Here is a 15,767-nt window from a genome sequence, read left to right on the forward strand (position 1 = left end):
CTTGAAAAATTACTTGAAAGTCAGGTGTAGCTGAAGGCTTACCATGAATCTGTGAGTGAGATGCAAGGGTGTAGAACTGGGCTGGAATGGCTTCTGTCGAGGCGTTGGCATGGGCCCATCATAGAACGGCCTTTGGGATTTTGTAAGGGGGAGATTATGAATACTGCCTGCCTGGTCGTCTTCCCCTTCCTCTTTGTGAAGACCAGTGTTTAGCATTGTTGCATCTACAAAACAAAGACGTATAAGACAATCATAATTAACAACCTAGAAAAGGAAAAGCGTTATGAAGAGCAGAGGGCGTTCCTACATTTCTCAGGCATGGCTGACACACTACTCGCCTCTTCCGGCACGTTAAGAAATGGAGCAACGATGCAAATGTCCAGGGAGACAGAACACACGGTGCCTTACGTCAGTCTAGGCAACGACACCAAACTCTGCTAATAGTCTCTGCATTGTTAGCTACCATCCAGTTACAGTAAAAATACTCATTTTACCAATTCTTGATTTCTATAAATCAGTTTCTATTTCTTTTTTAAAACGTTCTGGGTGGACCAGCAAGATGACTAAGCAATTAAAGCTTCTTGCTGTGCAAACCTGGTAACCTGACTTTGATTCCGAGAATCCACAGAAAAGTAGAGGGAGAGAACCAACTCCATGTATGCTGTGACATGCACACACACGAATCATAATTTTCTTTAAAGTCTGGGGCTGTAGAGACGGTTCAGTGGTAAAAGTGTTCGCCGCATACTTGTGGGTCTCAGAGACTGAACCCAGACTGTTAGCCTTAATAGGCACTTATATCCAATAAGCCATCCTGCTGGACCAGTTTTGTGTGTCTTTGAGTGCAGATACGCATATGGCACGACACGTGTGGAGGTCAGAGGATAACACTGGGAAGTGAGTTCTCTCCTGCTGTCTGTGGGACCTGGAAATCAAGCTCAGGTGGTGAGGCTGGGCATAAGAGCCTCTATCCTTGGAGCTAGACCTCTCTCTAACTTTTCTGTTGTCAATGTCATTGAGTTCACCTCTATTATTTCCTATTTGTTTGGAGTATAACTTATAGTTTGTTAGAAAGACTTAGGGGGCTGATTTGAAATTTTTTTAACATAGGATTTAGAATGCAGTTCTAAACACTAATTAAGCCATCTGATAGTTTTAATAACATATGGAAAACTAATAGCAAGGGGATTATCACACGCACAAAGTCAAATTCATACCAGCTGAGTTTTCATCATCTCCCAGGACATGACTTCTCCGTCTGAGACGATCCGCAGCCAGCACGAGGTCATCGTCCTCATCCTCATCATTTATGATTCCTTTTGAAAAAGAAGGCATCTCAACTGCATTGTCGTTTAGAAAATCGCCAGCGCTACTTGTATCGTCTCCATCAAAAAGATCATTGTAATCCTTTTCCACTCTACTAGACACCTTGAAAAATCAAATTAGAACATCTTAGTAAATGACGTAGAAAAACACAATTAGGCAAAAGAAGGCTCTTTTTCTTTTGCTGTTAATGTGGTGCCAGAGATAAACCCAGTTCCTTGCACATAAACGTATAGCCTTGATTTCCAGAGGCAACCTCTTTGTGATTTTGGGTTTTTGAGACACTGTACCATATATCCCATGTTGGCCTCAAACTCACTATGCCACTGAGTTTGCTGCCTCTACCTGGCAAGTGCTACAGACAACCAAACACACCTGGCTCCTAAAGACATGTTCAAACTCTGCCAAGCATGTTCCTATGATTTAAAGTGACTAGCCAATACACTGACTTTAGGTGCTGTGTACTCTGGAGACAGGCCAGATGTAGGGACAGTCAGCAAACATCATTTGCAGGAAGCTTCCTGAAGTGCTATCACCATGTAGCACTGCTAAGTCGGCCTGCTCACCCTGCACCTCTTTTCCAGACACTGCTAAAGAACAAGGCCCTTCCCCTGACACTCCAGCTCACTCGGCTGCTCTCCAGACCCCCAACCACCCTCACAACCTCCCACAGCTGCCTGCTGACCTCCATGACGAACTTAAAGGCCTGACTCTCTTCTACATCTTCCTCAAGGTTCCCAGCAACTGCTGGGAGTTCCCACTATTGTTTTTCTTTCCAACTCTAATAAGATAGTCCTCAAACTTCCTTCTAAGTCCATCTTAACTTGTTTTATTAATAAATAAAACTAAGAACCCACAAAAGGGAACCCCAATTTCCTCAATAACATGTAGAGACCATGAAAGGACACGGAGTCCACGAGAAAGCCTGTGGTAAAGGAGGGCTAGAGGGGCAGAAAAGGGGAGCAGGTTTTGAAGTTCAGCACTGACAGCACCCACCATGCAGAAGAAAGCTGGAATCTGGGAGAAGAGCTGTGACACTGGGAGGAACAAGAGCAAGGTCACTGTAACTTAAGATGCCCTTTCCAAACGCACTGGAAATATCTATCAAGGAAATTCTTCCTATGAATTCACATCACAGTCCCCTCTGTGAAAACCTCGGAATGTTCTCTCAAGGTGTAACATTTTCAATGCAAAATGAATCTTTAAGTGGGCAGGGTCCACATGTGATTCAATGAGGACCCTGAATTTTTGTTGTTTTGTTTTTGTTTTTTGAGACACGATTTCTTTGTGTAGCCCTGGCTGTCCTGGAACTCGTTCTGTAGACAAGGCTGGCCTCGAACTCACAAAGATCTGCCTCTGTCTCTGAGAGCTGGGACTAACAGTGTGTGCTGCCAAGCTGCCTAGCCAAGGGCTTGAATTTTAAATTGTGCTTTCTTTGAATGTTCTTATAGGATGCAGTTCTTTTTAAGTATAGGATAAAAGAGACAACTGGACCAGGAAACCAACCAATCACTGAGCACCCTGACTCTGAACCCAGAGTCAGAGAAAGAAACACTCCCTGTATTTGAGACCTGGGCCAGGGAGAGAAACATTTTTACCCTTGAACCCAGGGTTGCCAGCTCAGAGCAGGCTGGGAGCTCAGAGGACCAAGCAGAGAAGCCAGATGAAGCTTGAAGAGCGGAGCTAATTCCAGGCAGAAAAGGTTGATAAGCCAGTTGAGACCTGTCTCGGTAATTAAATCTTATTTTTTATTTATTTGTTTGTTGTTTTTCGAAACAGGGTTTCTCTGCCTATCTCTGGCTGTCCTAGAACTCACTCTGTAGCCCAGGCTGGCGTCAAACTCACAGAGATCCGCCTGCCTCTGCCTCCCTGAGTGCTGGGATTAAAGGCGTGCACCACCACCATCAGGCTCAGTTATTAAATCTTAAGTCTTAGTTCTAAAACATTTAACAATTCTCATACAAAATGCAAAAGTAGTATTTTACAAAAAATTACAAAGTAATAAAAAAGAAAAAAACAAGAAAATCATTTAGAAAAACATTCAATGGAGCAAGCAAAGCTTCCTTGTGAAATACGTGAGAAATTTAGGTTGAACAGATGTAAATAGCTTTATTACAGATGATTACTGAACATCTAAGATAGAAACAAAAGCTGTAATTTCACAAGAAAATAAGGCGGTTTACTCTATTTCCTAAATCCACACCGCTGCAGAAACAGTGGAAAAACTGTTCCTGCACAGTACACTATTACCTTGCTGCTCGACACCTTGCTACTGAGGTCGCAAACATTCTCCAGGATCCCAAGGTTCCCTTCCACATCAGTGTAACAGATTCGACCACAGGTAGGATGCCAGGCCAGGCCACAAACTGCATAACCTTTCTCGTGTTTCACCCTAAAAATGAAAAAGTAGGCTCTTCTAAAGTCACAGTCACTGGACTGGAGAATGTGATTCAGTAGTAGAGTCCTTGCCTAGAAGCATTCAATCTTCAGCACCATCCAAAACCAAATCAAAGCTACATTTCTTTACTTTCTAGGTAAATTTGAACATAAAGAAATTACACAGTACTGGAGATGGCTCAGTGTGTAAGGACTCTTGTCACCAAGCCCGAGTTTGACCTCCAGAACCCTCACGATGCGAGAACTGACTCATGCAATGTCTTCTAGCTCTACAGTACACTGCAACACGCATGCTCTCTCCAGTGTGCACACACACACACAAACAATGAGTAAATAAATATTTAAAAAACTAAATGTTTTTCATCATCTAAGAGCTATTTTCATTTTGATTAACAGTCAAAATGGGCAAATATTTTCTAATGAAACAAAAACAATAAATTGTACCTTTCCATGCAGTCTTTGGTTTCCACATTCCAAACTACAATTAAGCCATTAATAGTACCTGCAGCCAAATACTGCCCACAGGGAGACCAGGTAACTATATTGAGTGTCTACAAAGAAACAGTTAATAATAATGTATATTTAGAATCTACCCACTTTATTACCCCCAAATAGCTTTAAATCTCTAGTCTATATTATTCTAATTACATTTTAAATGGCAATAAAGTGTACTTATTTTTAACCTTTTAAATAATTTTCAGCTATTAGCATGTGTTGTTTTGCTAGCCAAGAAGAAATTAGTACCTGCCTAATTCTTTTTTTTTTTTTTGGTTTTTCGAGACAGGGTTTCTCTGTGGCTTTGGAGCCTGTCCTGGCACTAGCTCTGTAGACCAGGCTGGTCTCGAACTCACAGAGATCCGCCTGCCTCTGCCTCCCGAGTGCTGGGATTAAAGGCGTGCGCCACCACCGCCCGGCTTACCTGCCTAATTCTTAACAATGAAATATAACAGTATAAAACAATGTTAACATCCTGAAGAGAAAAAAAAAAGAATCCCCTCTAAGATTCACCACACCAAATGAAGACACCAGTAAATGAGGTGAATATTAGCAAGTCACTGTTGCTACCCTAAGCCTTGAACCGCAAAAACATACATAAGTATAAATAGTGAATGAATATACATCAGTAATTTTTGACCTAAAATTTGATAGAAATGAGGAAATGAAAGACAGAGACAGAATAAGAAAAATAACAAGGTGTTAGAGAGGTGGTTCAGTGGTTAGGAGTACTGGCTGCTTTAGAAGAGGACCAGGCTTGGCTCTCAGCACCCACATGGCAGCTTACAACTATCCAGAACTCCAGTGCCAGGGTTCACAGCCCTCTTCTGGTCTCCTCAGGCACCAGGCAAATACACAGCCCACTTGTACATAGGCAAAAAATAACAAAAAAAAAAAAACCATATACTTAAAGATTAAATTTAGCCAGGCATGGTGGCATACATTTCTAATCCCAATGAGGCTGTGGCAGGTGGATTTCTTTTCTTTTTCTTTTTTTCTTTTTTCTTTTTCGTTTGTTTTGAGACAGGTTTCTCTGTAGCTTTGGAACCTATCCTGCAACTAGCTCTTGTAGACCAAGCTGGCCTCAAACTCACAGAGATCCGCCTGCCTCTGCCTCTTGAGTGCTGGGATTAATGGCATGTGCCACCACCGCCTGGCAAGGTGGGTAGATTTCTATAAATTAAATGCCAGCCTGGTCTGCACAGAGAACTCAAGGCAGAAAGGGCTATGTGGTGAGACCCTGGGGTGGTTTTAAAGAAACAGCCCCCAAAGCAAGTGGCACTATTGGGTTTGGTCTTGTTGGAGGAAGTGTGTCACTGTGGAGACGGGCTTTGCGGTCTCAAATATACTCAAGCCACGCCCAGTAAGACAGACCCCTTCCAGCACCGTGTCTCCTGCATGCCACCATGCCGCACCAGGATGGTAATTGACTAAACTGAAAATGTGGGCCATCCCAAGTAAATGTTTTCCTTTATAAGAGTGGCTGTGGTCATGGTCTCTTCACAGCAACAGAAACCCTAAGACAGGTCCTGCCTAAAAAAACCCTAACAATCTCTCATCAACTAAAATTCTAGAGACTAGATTCACAAGTCTTATTGAAACTTAAAATAAAAATTCAAGAATAATTTAGTCTAATATCAAGCTAGGGTAACTTTACTTTCTAGAAATTTATTTATATACCCATTTAATTTTACATGTATGGCGATTTTGCCTGAATGTTTGCCTGTGTACCACAAGAGGGCATCAGATACCCTGAAACTACAGTTTCTTGGTTGTGAGCTGCCATGTATGTAGGTGCTGGGAATCAAGCCTGGGTTCTCTGAAAGCAGTCAGTGATCTTAAGCCCTGAGTCATCTCTAGCACACATGCTTCCTCTGACAACTGTTTTAGTAGAGCATGCATTCAATTTTTGCTATAGTTACTGTTCCACGACATAGTCACTTATAAACCCACCTGAGAGATAGAACTATCTGAAAGATCAAATGGGTTAGTCCAAGTTTCTCTTTTGTACAGCTTTACAGATTTTTCCACAGGAACTGCTAATAACTATTGGGAAAGACAAACAAATTACATAAATTCAATTTGCAGAGCTAATTGCAAAGGTAATCTAGGTAAACTCACAAGACATAAGAGCAAATTTGAATTTCAATTCCTATTAATAAAACTCAAAATAAATCACATGATTTGAAAATTTGATAAGAAAAAATAAAAATGAGTGACCATCCATCTATTACTTTCAATGAAAAACAAAGCAATAGCATAGTAGCTACTGCATATAATAAATAACATGCTTGTATGAGTGAGAGAGAGCAAGCCACCTCGGTGCACACAGAGAGGCCAGAGGACAACCTGTAGGAGTCTGTTCTCTTCTTCCACCTAGTTAGGTTCTGTGGTTCAAACTCAGGCTGTCAGGCTTGTCAGCATAAAGACATCCCACTGGCCTCTGCCTCCTGAGTGTTGGAATTAAAGATGTGTGCCACCACAGGGGGAAAAAAAAGCTAGTCTATTTCTAAAGACTAACTTTCTTGTATTTTTTAAAGATTTATTTAATTTTATTATATGTGTATTTTATCTATTTGCATGTCTGTGCCACTCGCAAGCCTGATGCCCATGGAGGCCGAGGTGAGGGTCGGATGCCCTGGAACTGGAGTTACAGATGCCTGCTAACCACTTTGTAATTGCCAGAAATTGAAGCTGGGTCCTCTGAGAGAGCAGGTAGTGTTCTAAATTGCTGAGCCATCTCTCCCGCCTCAGAATCTACCCTTCTTATATCTAAAAATCCATCTCATTTGTTGCTAGGAAATAAAGTCAGAGTCCTCAATTTTTTTAATTTTTAAAATTACATTTACTTTTATTAATTTATTTTGTGTGTGCATGTGCAGCAGGTGGCCTTCTCCCAGGTGTGTCATCATGGAATTATTTTTAAAAAAATACATAGAATGCTTCATGAGTATGCATGTCATTCTTGCATAAGGACCATCCTAAAGTTCTCTGTATCATCCCAATTTTAGCAAATATGCTACCAAAGTGAATTTACACTCTTAAGTGTTCACTCAACTCATGGAGGCTAAGTGTGGTTAGCATGGAGGCCAGCATTCAGAAAGAGGCAGGAGACTTCTGCCTTCTGGACTACATAGCCCTGTGTCAAAGGAAATCTTCAAGATTCAAAAGGAAGGGTCTGTTCTGAAAGTCTCTCCAAATCAGAACCAGTTCTACTCATCATGGCAAATATAAGCAGACTATAAAAATTCATGAGCCGGCTGCATGTGAGCCTGTAATCCTAATACTCAGACGCAGAAGCATGAGTTTAAGGTCTTCCCTAGCAACACAGCAGCTTGATCATGAGCCCCTTCCCAAAATAAAACAAAAAATGCATAAATATATATGCATGTGTGTGAATATATGTAAGTATTCATGTATAGTAATGTCTTTATTAATAAGCATTAACAGTCTAGCTATAGTTACTACTTTGTAGTTTGATAGTTTGTACTTAATACATTTTAAAGTCTATTTCATAAGAACACGGAAGATAGTCCTCATTCAATCATTAGAATCTTACTTTCAGGACTACCAACATTTATCTAACCAGTTGCCTAAAAATAAATCCCTAAGACATTTGCAATCTCATTGGACGGTATAATTTTTGTTATACATATACTGTAGTGCACAAGTATAAGTATACTTATAGAATATGCCTAAAAGCAGCACTGAGTCATTATTCTGAGAAAGACTTCCTTATCTCTTCAACCCTGCAAATAATCCTGTTTCAGAATTGTTCCATTAAATGTTAATGAATAGGAAAATAAAGGAATAATTCATGTAAACATATAACTTGAAAAGATCTATCCTTTCACTTTTACGAGATTCCAAGGGAGTATTCATACTCTTGGCAAGTGTTATTGCTCGTAGAGCCATCTTGCCAGTCCACACCCCAACTTTTCATATTCTTTTTAAAAATTGTCCGCTGTCCTCTCTGCAAGCATGTTATGGCATGCATGCATACAACCAAACATCACATTCATACACACAATAAAATTTTTAAAAGTTAAAACATTTCTTGAAGCATTTCAGTATTATTTGACTTAGAGTTCTAAATGATATAATACAAATAAAATTATAATAAAAAAAACAAACTTCTCACATTAAAAATTAACAAGGACTGAAAGTGTTGCTTACTTTCCCGGCTCCGGGCTGCCACGCGAGTCTGCAGATGGACCTGGCATTCACAACATCATTGCACTTTTGTAGGACTGGCCAACTAATAGCACATGTCTGTTTTTTAAAAAAGAAAATTTACTCCTCTTCATCAAAATTTCTCTCAAAACTGAGGTAAAACAGACTTAACAGGTGGTTTCTTCCATTTGTTATGTCTTGAGAAAATACAACTTAATACATTTTAACTGTCACAACTAATTACCTATTCTGTTTTAAGTCCTTCAGATACACGAAGAGTACAAACTTTACCCAGGAGCACTTTCTGTGCACATTAAACAAACATGACTCTCACAAATCAAAAAGCTCAAAAAAGGCCTTCAATAAATTAAACATGTCAACAAAAATAAATAAATCTTGAAAGGTATGCCATAAAATAGTAAGGCATCAAAGTTATCAAAGTCAGAACTACTTCCTTCAAGACTTCAGGCAGGAACTGTGGCTACTGAGGCCTACCTGTGAAGATTATTTCCCTTATCAGCCATAGTATGTGTATGGTCACAAACCCACTGACTGCCTCATGGAGACCACACTGTTCCTTCTGCCCAACCAGAGAGTGTTTCAAAAAATGTGTACCAGGTGTGGTTCTATGTCACTCTCCAAGTCAAGTATGGCTTCTGTCTTACTTCTCTATCAGCAATATCTAATACAAGGCCCCAGGCAGAGTAGCTATCCTCTAAATATATAATGACCTAATTGCCCCTTTTACTATGAGTTAGTGTAAAAGAAATTAATGTTCAACATATTTATGTATATATAAGATTATCCTGGAATAATGAAAGCAATGTTTAATGCTACTCAAAGGGAACAGATTACAAAGATAAATAATTACTTGGATCCTAAGATACTATATCACCAGAAATATCATAGAAATGGGCAAAATGCTTTAAATGTAAATTTTCTAATTTACCTGATCAGAAACATTCCACACTCTGACAGTTCCATCACAACTAGATGATGCCTGCAGAAATAAACAATGTATTTCTCTATAATTACAGTCATACCACATAGAAACTGGTTCAAATGAGTTAAAACAAGCCTTTGACCAAAAGGGTAAATATTTCTACCAATTCTCCCATAGCTTTAAACACATTGAAGAAAATGAAAAGGGAATGAAAGGCTTACCAGAAAGATATCCTTAGGATCAAAAGACAGACTTAAAACAGGGGCATCGTGTCCTCTGAATGCTTGCTGCTGGCTGTTATCCATCACGTCCACAACTTTGACCAGAAAATCACTACAAACAGTTGAGAGGAATCACATGAGTAAACACAAAAGTGTCTCATACGGCGTGGCTTGAGCATTTCAGAACAAGAGCGAATGCTGTAACACTGTTACAACAATGGAGTGTCACCCACATTCAGTAACTTGACCTTTCATTTCATTCAATAAAAATGCTGAAGATACAGTCAAAACGTCTTACCTTGTTAAAATAAAAGCACTGCCTACGCGGCTTCTCTAGATACTTCAAAGGTATTATTGCTAATATGCTTAACAGTTGCAACCATTTTAGAAAGTTCTATAACATCCCATCTCAGCAATCCAACAAGTTGGTTTTTTGGGTTTTTTTCCCCCCTATAAGGAGAATTAAAAGATTCAGAAACCAGGTATGGTGGTGCATACCTTTAAACCCAGTAGAGGCCATCCTGGTCTACAGAGGGAATTGGATTGCCAGGACTACACAGGAAAACCCTGTCTCAACCAACAAACAACCACAGAGATGGGGGGGGGGAGGGAGGGAGGGAGGGAGGAAGAAGAGGGAGGGAGGAAGAAGAGGGAGGGAGGAAGAAGAGGGAGGGAGGGGGAGATTGACTCTGCAGAAATCTGGATTTTGGTTCTACCAAAAATAATTTTTTAAATTTCTAACAAGTTATCACCTTCCTCTGATCTTTTTCAGCACTAGAGGCAATATATTGTTTTTTTTTTTTAAATCACAAGTTTGTCCTCAAAATGCTTTATTAAAGACTTGGCAACAACAATAAAGGTGGACAGTATCCTATAACTCTCACCCTTAGGAACCCTGTGTGAGAGCTGAACTTACCTGGACCCAGCAGCAATTTTAGTGCCGTCTCTATTGAAGACCACGTGGTTTGCATTTGTAGTGAAACGTGTTAATATGCCATCCGGAACTCCTTCAGGGAACGTGTAGACTTGGACAGTGTTGTTAGAAACTGCAGTGACCAACTTTCCGTTCTTAAAGAAAAATAAAAGTTAGCCATGTTGGCATAAGAAATCCAAATCAGTTAACAGTATCTTCATAATAAAAAATCCTGTAAAAACTGCAAAGCCTTATAAATGTAGTTCGTGTCTAGAGAGAACTCATCAGCATACTATTTGCCTAAAGTAAACACTAGTAAGAAAAATCTCCTAGCTTTAGAAAACTTAATTCTATCTTCACCAGCCAATCTTTAGCCTGTGTTTTTTTAATATGGTAAGAAAAAGTTATATTTTAAAGGATGCCATGAATCATAAACACGAGGAGACTCAAAAGAGGTTATCAGAGAAAACAGTTTCCGTGCAGAAGATGACATCAAAAGACAAAGACGCTGCAGCAGCCCCGTCGCCTTTGGGACAGATAAAGCCTCACAGACCCACAGCTGAGACGGAGGGACACGGAAACATGGATCGAGTCAGCAATGACAGCTGGAAGGCAGACAAGGAACTACTTCCCTTAGAGACCAGTGGGAGTCAACTGTGCTGCCTCCTGGATTGTGAAGCAGCAGTGCTCTAGGTTTTAAGCCACCGAGTTTGTGGTACAATGTTACACAGGGCTAGCAAACTAATATATAATCCTCACTTTGTTCTCCTTCCTTATACACTGTTAATAACACAATGCGTGATTATTACTGGAGAAAAAAAAAACCACAATATAAAAGTGCTCTGGGCAAAAAGTTTTCTACTCGTATAAAGTAATCTATTAATATTGAGGTTATGTCATTTTAACTTTTTCCTAAACCCATGAAATACATTTGTATATTTATTTATTTTTTTTAAATATTTATTTATTATGTATACCATATTCTGTCTGTGTGTATGCCTGCAGGCCAGAAGAGGGCACCAGATATCATTACAGATGGTTGTGAGCCACCATGTGGTTGCTGGGAATTGAACTCAGGACCTTTGGAAGAGCAGGCAGTGCTCTTAACCTCTGAGCCATCTCTCCAGCCCACATTTGTATATTTAAAACCCTTAAGCATCACACTACACAGATATTTCTACAACTTTTCCTATTTTTCACTTATTACAAACATCTTTTCTGATGCAGATATACAAAAGCTATCCTGTTTTAATAGTTGTATATCTATTTTGTGGCTCTATCAAATTATAAAACAAATTCTCTGAGAATTTCCTCAACTGCTTCCAACTTTTGCTATTCCAGTGGTCCTGGGCTGTACATTTCGGTTAGTAGGATGCTCTCTGGCGTACACAAAGCCCTGGCTTTGACCCCCTGCACTACATAAACCCAGCACGGTGCTGCAGCCTATGATCCCACCACTTGATAGATGCAAACAGTTCAGGTTCCGAAGAACAGGAGTTCAAGGTCACCCTTGGCTAAGTGAGTCTGAGGCCAGTCTTAGCAGAAGAAGACCCTCTCTCAAGAAACAAATCATAGAAATGGGGGGTTGGGGGGTAAAGAAAAATGCATGCAATATATTCAAAACTTCTTTAAGAAACATTTTCACTCTCAGACTTAGCAGTTAAGAGCAGTTACTGCTCTTCCAGAGAACCTGAATGTTCCAGGTTCCCAGCATGCAAGGCGGCTTACAACCACCTGTAACTTTAGCCCCAAAGGACCTGGTGCCCTCTGCTAGATTCGATGTGCAAGTGCAAACACACACATAATTTAAAAATAAATCTTTTTTAAAAAATAAAAAACTAAGTGCTTCCCCCAAAGATATAGTACAGAGTAAGGGAAATTAATATTTTTCTATAATCTTTCACCCAAACATATAAGTCACATGCCAGCATTACTTCACATCGAGTGAGTTAAGTACCTTCAAGGCACATGAAAATGCCTTTTCTCCAACATTAATAGACTTGGGATCATCATCGTCCAAATCTTCCCACATCCTCACATCACCATCACTTCCACAAGTCACAATGAAACTGTGAAGGACAAACAGCATGAAAATGTCACCCAGTTTCAGGAATACTCTTTATGGAATGCTACTTTTTGTTGTTGTTGGTTTTTTTTGTTTTTTTTTTTTCAAGACAGGGTTTCTCTGTAGCTTTGGAGCCTGTCCTGGAACTAGCTCTTGTAGACCAGGATGGCCTAGAACTCACTTAGCCAAGACAGAGATCCGCCTGCCTCTGCCTCCCGAGTACTGGGATTAAAGGCGTACACCACCACCGCCCGGCTGGAATGCTACTTTTACATATTCTGAAACAAAATCAAGACATTAGTGAATATTTTTCTCATTTTTTTCAGATAAACATCAATAACAGACTGCTAACTTCTCATTCTATAAAATGAAGATAAGTTTAATGTTCTCTACAGTTCTTCCTGGCATAAAATTAATCCTTGTAATAATGAAGAGACTATTTCCACATTGATCCATCATATATATCCCCAGTACTAATCAACATATGACACAAACTATAGCAAATGTCTGTTGAATAAATATATGAGCTCAACTACCCCAAAATAATTATTCAAATAAATAACTAGATGCATCTGTTATAGCTTGTTTTTCAAACTTCTCATCTCCCAAGTGCTTTTGTTTGTTTATTTATTGCGTATGTAGTGTTCTGCCTGCATATATGCCTGCAGGCCAGAAGAGGGCACCAGATCTCAGTACAGATGATTGTGAGCCACCATGTGGTTGCTGGGAATTGAATCCAGGACCTCTGGAAGAGCCGTCAGTGCTCTTAACCACTGAGCCATCTCTCCAGCCCCATTCTTTTTTTTTTTTTTAATGTCCTACCTGGCTACATATAAAACTGCAAATTAGCCAGGCAGTGGTTATGCATGCCTTTATTCCCAGCACTCAGGAGGCAGAGGCAGGTGGATTTCCATGAGTTCAAGGCCAGCCTGGTCTACAAAGCGAGTTCCAGGACAGCTAAAACTACAGAGAGAAACCCTGTCTCAAAAAAACAAAAACAAACAAACAAAAACCAGCAAATTAAATAAAAACAGTATAGGGCAAATGGCCAAAAAAATTATAAATTAAAAAAAGAGGAAGAGGGAGAAAGGGAAGGAAGGAAAGAAAGAGAAGATGAATGTTTAGGAGAAAAGAATGATTAATTCCTAAACAGAAAAATCAGAAGAGGTTCATAAGAAAGTGTTCAGCTGGGGTAATAGCACTGTGTTTATGTGTGTTCGCATGTGTGTGTGTTCATGTGCAGGCACAAGCATATGAAGGCAGATGTTTTCTTCTATAGCTCTTACACACTGAGGCAGGGTCTCTCCTGAACCTGGAATTCATGAATTCAGCTAATATAGCTAGCCTGCTTGCTCTGGGAATCCCCTGCTTCCACCTCCTAATCACTGGTATTGCAGGCCCCCCTGAATTCTGGTTGGTCATCTCCCTATCTCCAAACAAGATTAAAAGCAGAAGGCCTTGCATAGACACCCCGTCTACCTTCGCATATCCACCTCACGAATCTCCACATTACTTTACATTGTAGCACAGATAACTTTTAATTTTTAAGCAAGCAGGGCACCTGGGTCCACTGGCCTTTTGAATATACTCAGAATGCCAACATTACCACTCTACTGCCATGCCCCCAACTCTTTAGACTTCTTGTTTCTTTCTTTTTCATGTGGCTGGAGACTGTATTACCACTAAGCTATATCCCTGGCCTATCTTTATTATTGCTTAATACTCACTTAACCCTCAGGGCTCATTTCAAGACACTCCCTTACGAGACACTTTCTGTCCTTTAACCTACATCGCCTTCCCGCCCATATGCTCATCACTTAGTAGTGCTAAGCATACTTCTAAATATACATTTATTTTGTAATTAATTTGTGCCTGATGCTTATTAATCCCAGAAGACCTTAACTTCAATAAAGGGAACAGTCATGGCTTGTTGTCATTATCTCTAGCCCCCAGAAAAGTAGGCTCACAAATATTTTTTTTAATTTATTTATTTATTAAGGATTTCTGCCTCCTCCCCACCACCACCTCCCATTTCCCTCCCCCTCCCCCGATGAAGTCCCCCTCCCTCATCAGCTCGAAGAGCAATCAGGGTTCCCTGACCTGTGGGAAGCTCACAAATATTTTTTTATGGACCAACAGAGAGGGGTGGCATTGGAAGCCACACAACTTAACAGTACTTGACAGGAATGGCATTCAGAAAGATAAAAGGGAAGAAAAGGGGCTGCAGAGATGGCTCAAGACTATGAGTGCTGACTGCTCTTTCAGAGGACCCGAGTTCGGTTTCCAGCACCGACAGGGCAGCTCAACAACAGAAACGAACAAAAGAAAACAAATATACCTTTTTTTTTTTCCTAAGGAGAAGGGAGAAGGGCTCGCCCTAGTAAAATAGCAGTTTAAGAAAGAAACAGAAGAAAGTCACTTCGAAGTAAGCAAGTTAAAAAGAAAAGGGAAAGAAAGAGAACAAAGAGAAATAACATTACTAAGGCCAAAAGAGGCTACCATTGCCGACGGGATGAGCGATTTGACAAGCAGTATGCAGTGAGCGAGCTCAAAAACTGAACGTGACACCGAATGAAATTGTGGGTGGCGAGAAGACGCTACTCTGGGGAAAGGATTTTTAACTTTCCTGAGATTTAGAACTACCACGACAGTTGAAAGCAAATAACTCTCAGGAAACCGAAGCTTCTGTTTATCCCTGCCTCTCTCCCCCTCCGCCTGGGTCATCTCGGCTGACAGTTACACCTGGCTAGTTCTTTTTTTTTTTTTTTTTTATTTCCGGAGACGCTTACCTTCCAGAATCATCAAAACAGACGTCGGTGTGTCCTTCCGTGTGCCCGTACCTCATGGGCTTCTGTGTGGCCGGCATCTTTCCCTTTGCCTACCTGAACCGTTTTGTAAGAACTGGTATTTTCGTGCGCTCCACGCAGTCCTATTTCCCTCACCCGAGGAGCAACGGCACGTCACGGCGGAGAGTCTGTCACACCACCCGCCGGGGAGGAGACAAGCTTCTCCTCTGCAGGCTCAGGCAACGCGAGCAAGTAGCAGCGGGGTGTATCAGCTTCGGGGCTGAGGAAGGAGCAGTCTGCTGCGAGCAGCTTCCCGCGCTCGGGCGCGCTCGTCCTGTGCGCATGCGCGGCCCGCCGCCCAGCCGCCCAGCGCAGATCCCGACCGAGGTCGCCGGGTGCTGGCGTCAGCGGCGCGCCGCCACAAAGCCAAGAGCGGTGGCTGGGGCGGTGC

At 40.9% G+C, this 15,767-nt stretch overlaps 1 protein-coding gene and 1 non-coding gene across 2 annotated transcripts in view; both read right to left on the reverse strand.

Annotated features, from left to right (window-relative positions):
• Window positions 1-15,667, reverse strand: part of Wdhd1 (WD repeat and HMG-box DNA binding protein 1) — a 35,029-nt gene extending 19,362 nt beyond the window's left edge. The window contains exons 1-11 of the mRNA XM_041634235.1: window positions 15,320-15,667; window positions 12,423-12,534; window positions 10,469-10,620; window positions 9,553-9,664; window positions 9,338-9,388; window positions 8,392-8,487; window positions 6,169-6,261; window positions 4,165-4,271; window positions 3,574-3,715; window positions 1,218-1,428; window positions 43-224 (exon numbers count right to left, since the gene is read on the reverse strand). Of these exons, the coding sequence (XP_041490169.1) occupies window positions 43-224; window positions 1,218-1,428; window positions 3,574-3,715; window positions 4,165-4,271; window positions 6,169-6,261; window positions 8,392-8,487; window positions 9,338-9,388; window positions 9,553-9,664; window positions 10,469-10,620; window positions 12,423-12,534; window positions 15,320-15,396 (1,335 nt within the window). The 5' untranslated portion in view covers window positions 15,397-15,667. The remainder of the gene's footprint in view (window positions 1-42; window positions 225-1,217; window positions 1,429-3,573; window positions 3,716-4,164; window positions 4,272-6,168; window positions 6,262-8,391; window positions 8,488-9,337; window positions 9,389-9,552; window positions 9,665-10,468; window positions 10,621-12,422; window positions 12,535-15,319) is intronic.
• Window positions 7,144-7,248, reverse strand: LOC121435157. Its single transcript, XR_005972545.1, has one exon. It is a non-coding gene; the product is annotated as a U6 spliceosomal RNA (small nuclear RNA).
• Window positions 15,668-15,767: the final 100 nt, after the last annotated feature.

The sequence above is a fragment of the Microtus oregoni genome, unplaced genomic scaffold (genome assembly GCF_018167655.1).
Source record: "Microtus oregoni isolate MIOR12 unplaced genomic scaffold, Mior012 000045F_ref0000178, whole genome shotgun sequence".
NCBI lineage: Eukaryota > Metazoa > Chordata > Mammalia > Rodentia > Cricetidae > Microtus > Microtus oregoni.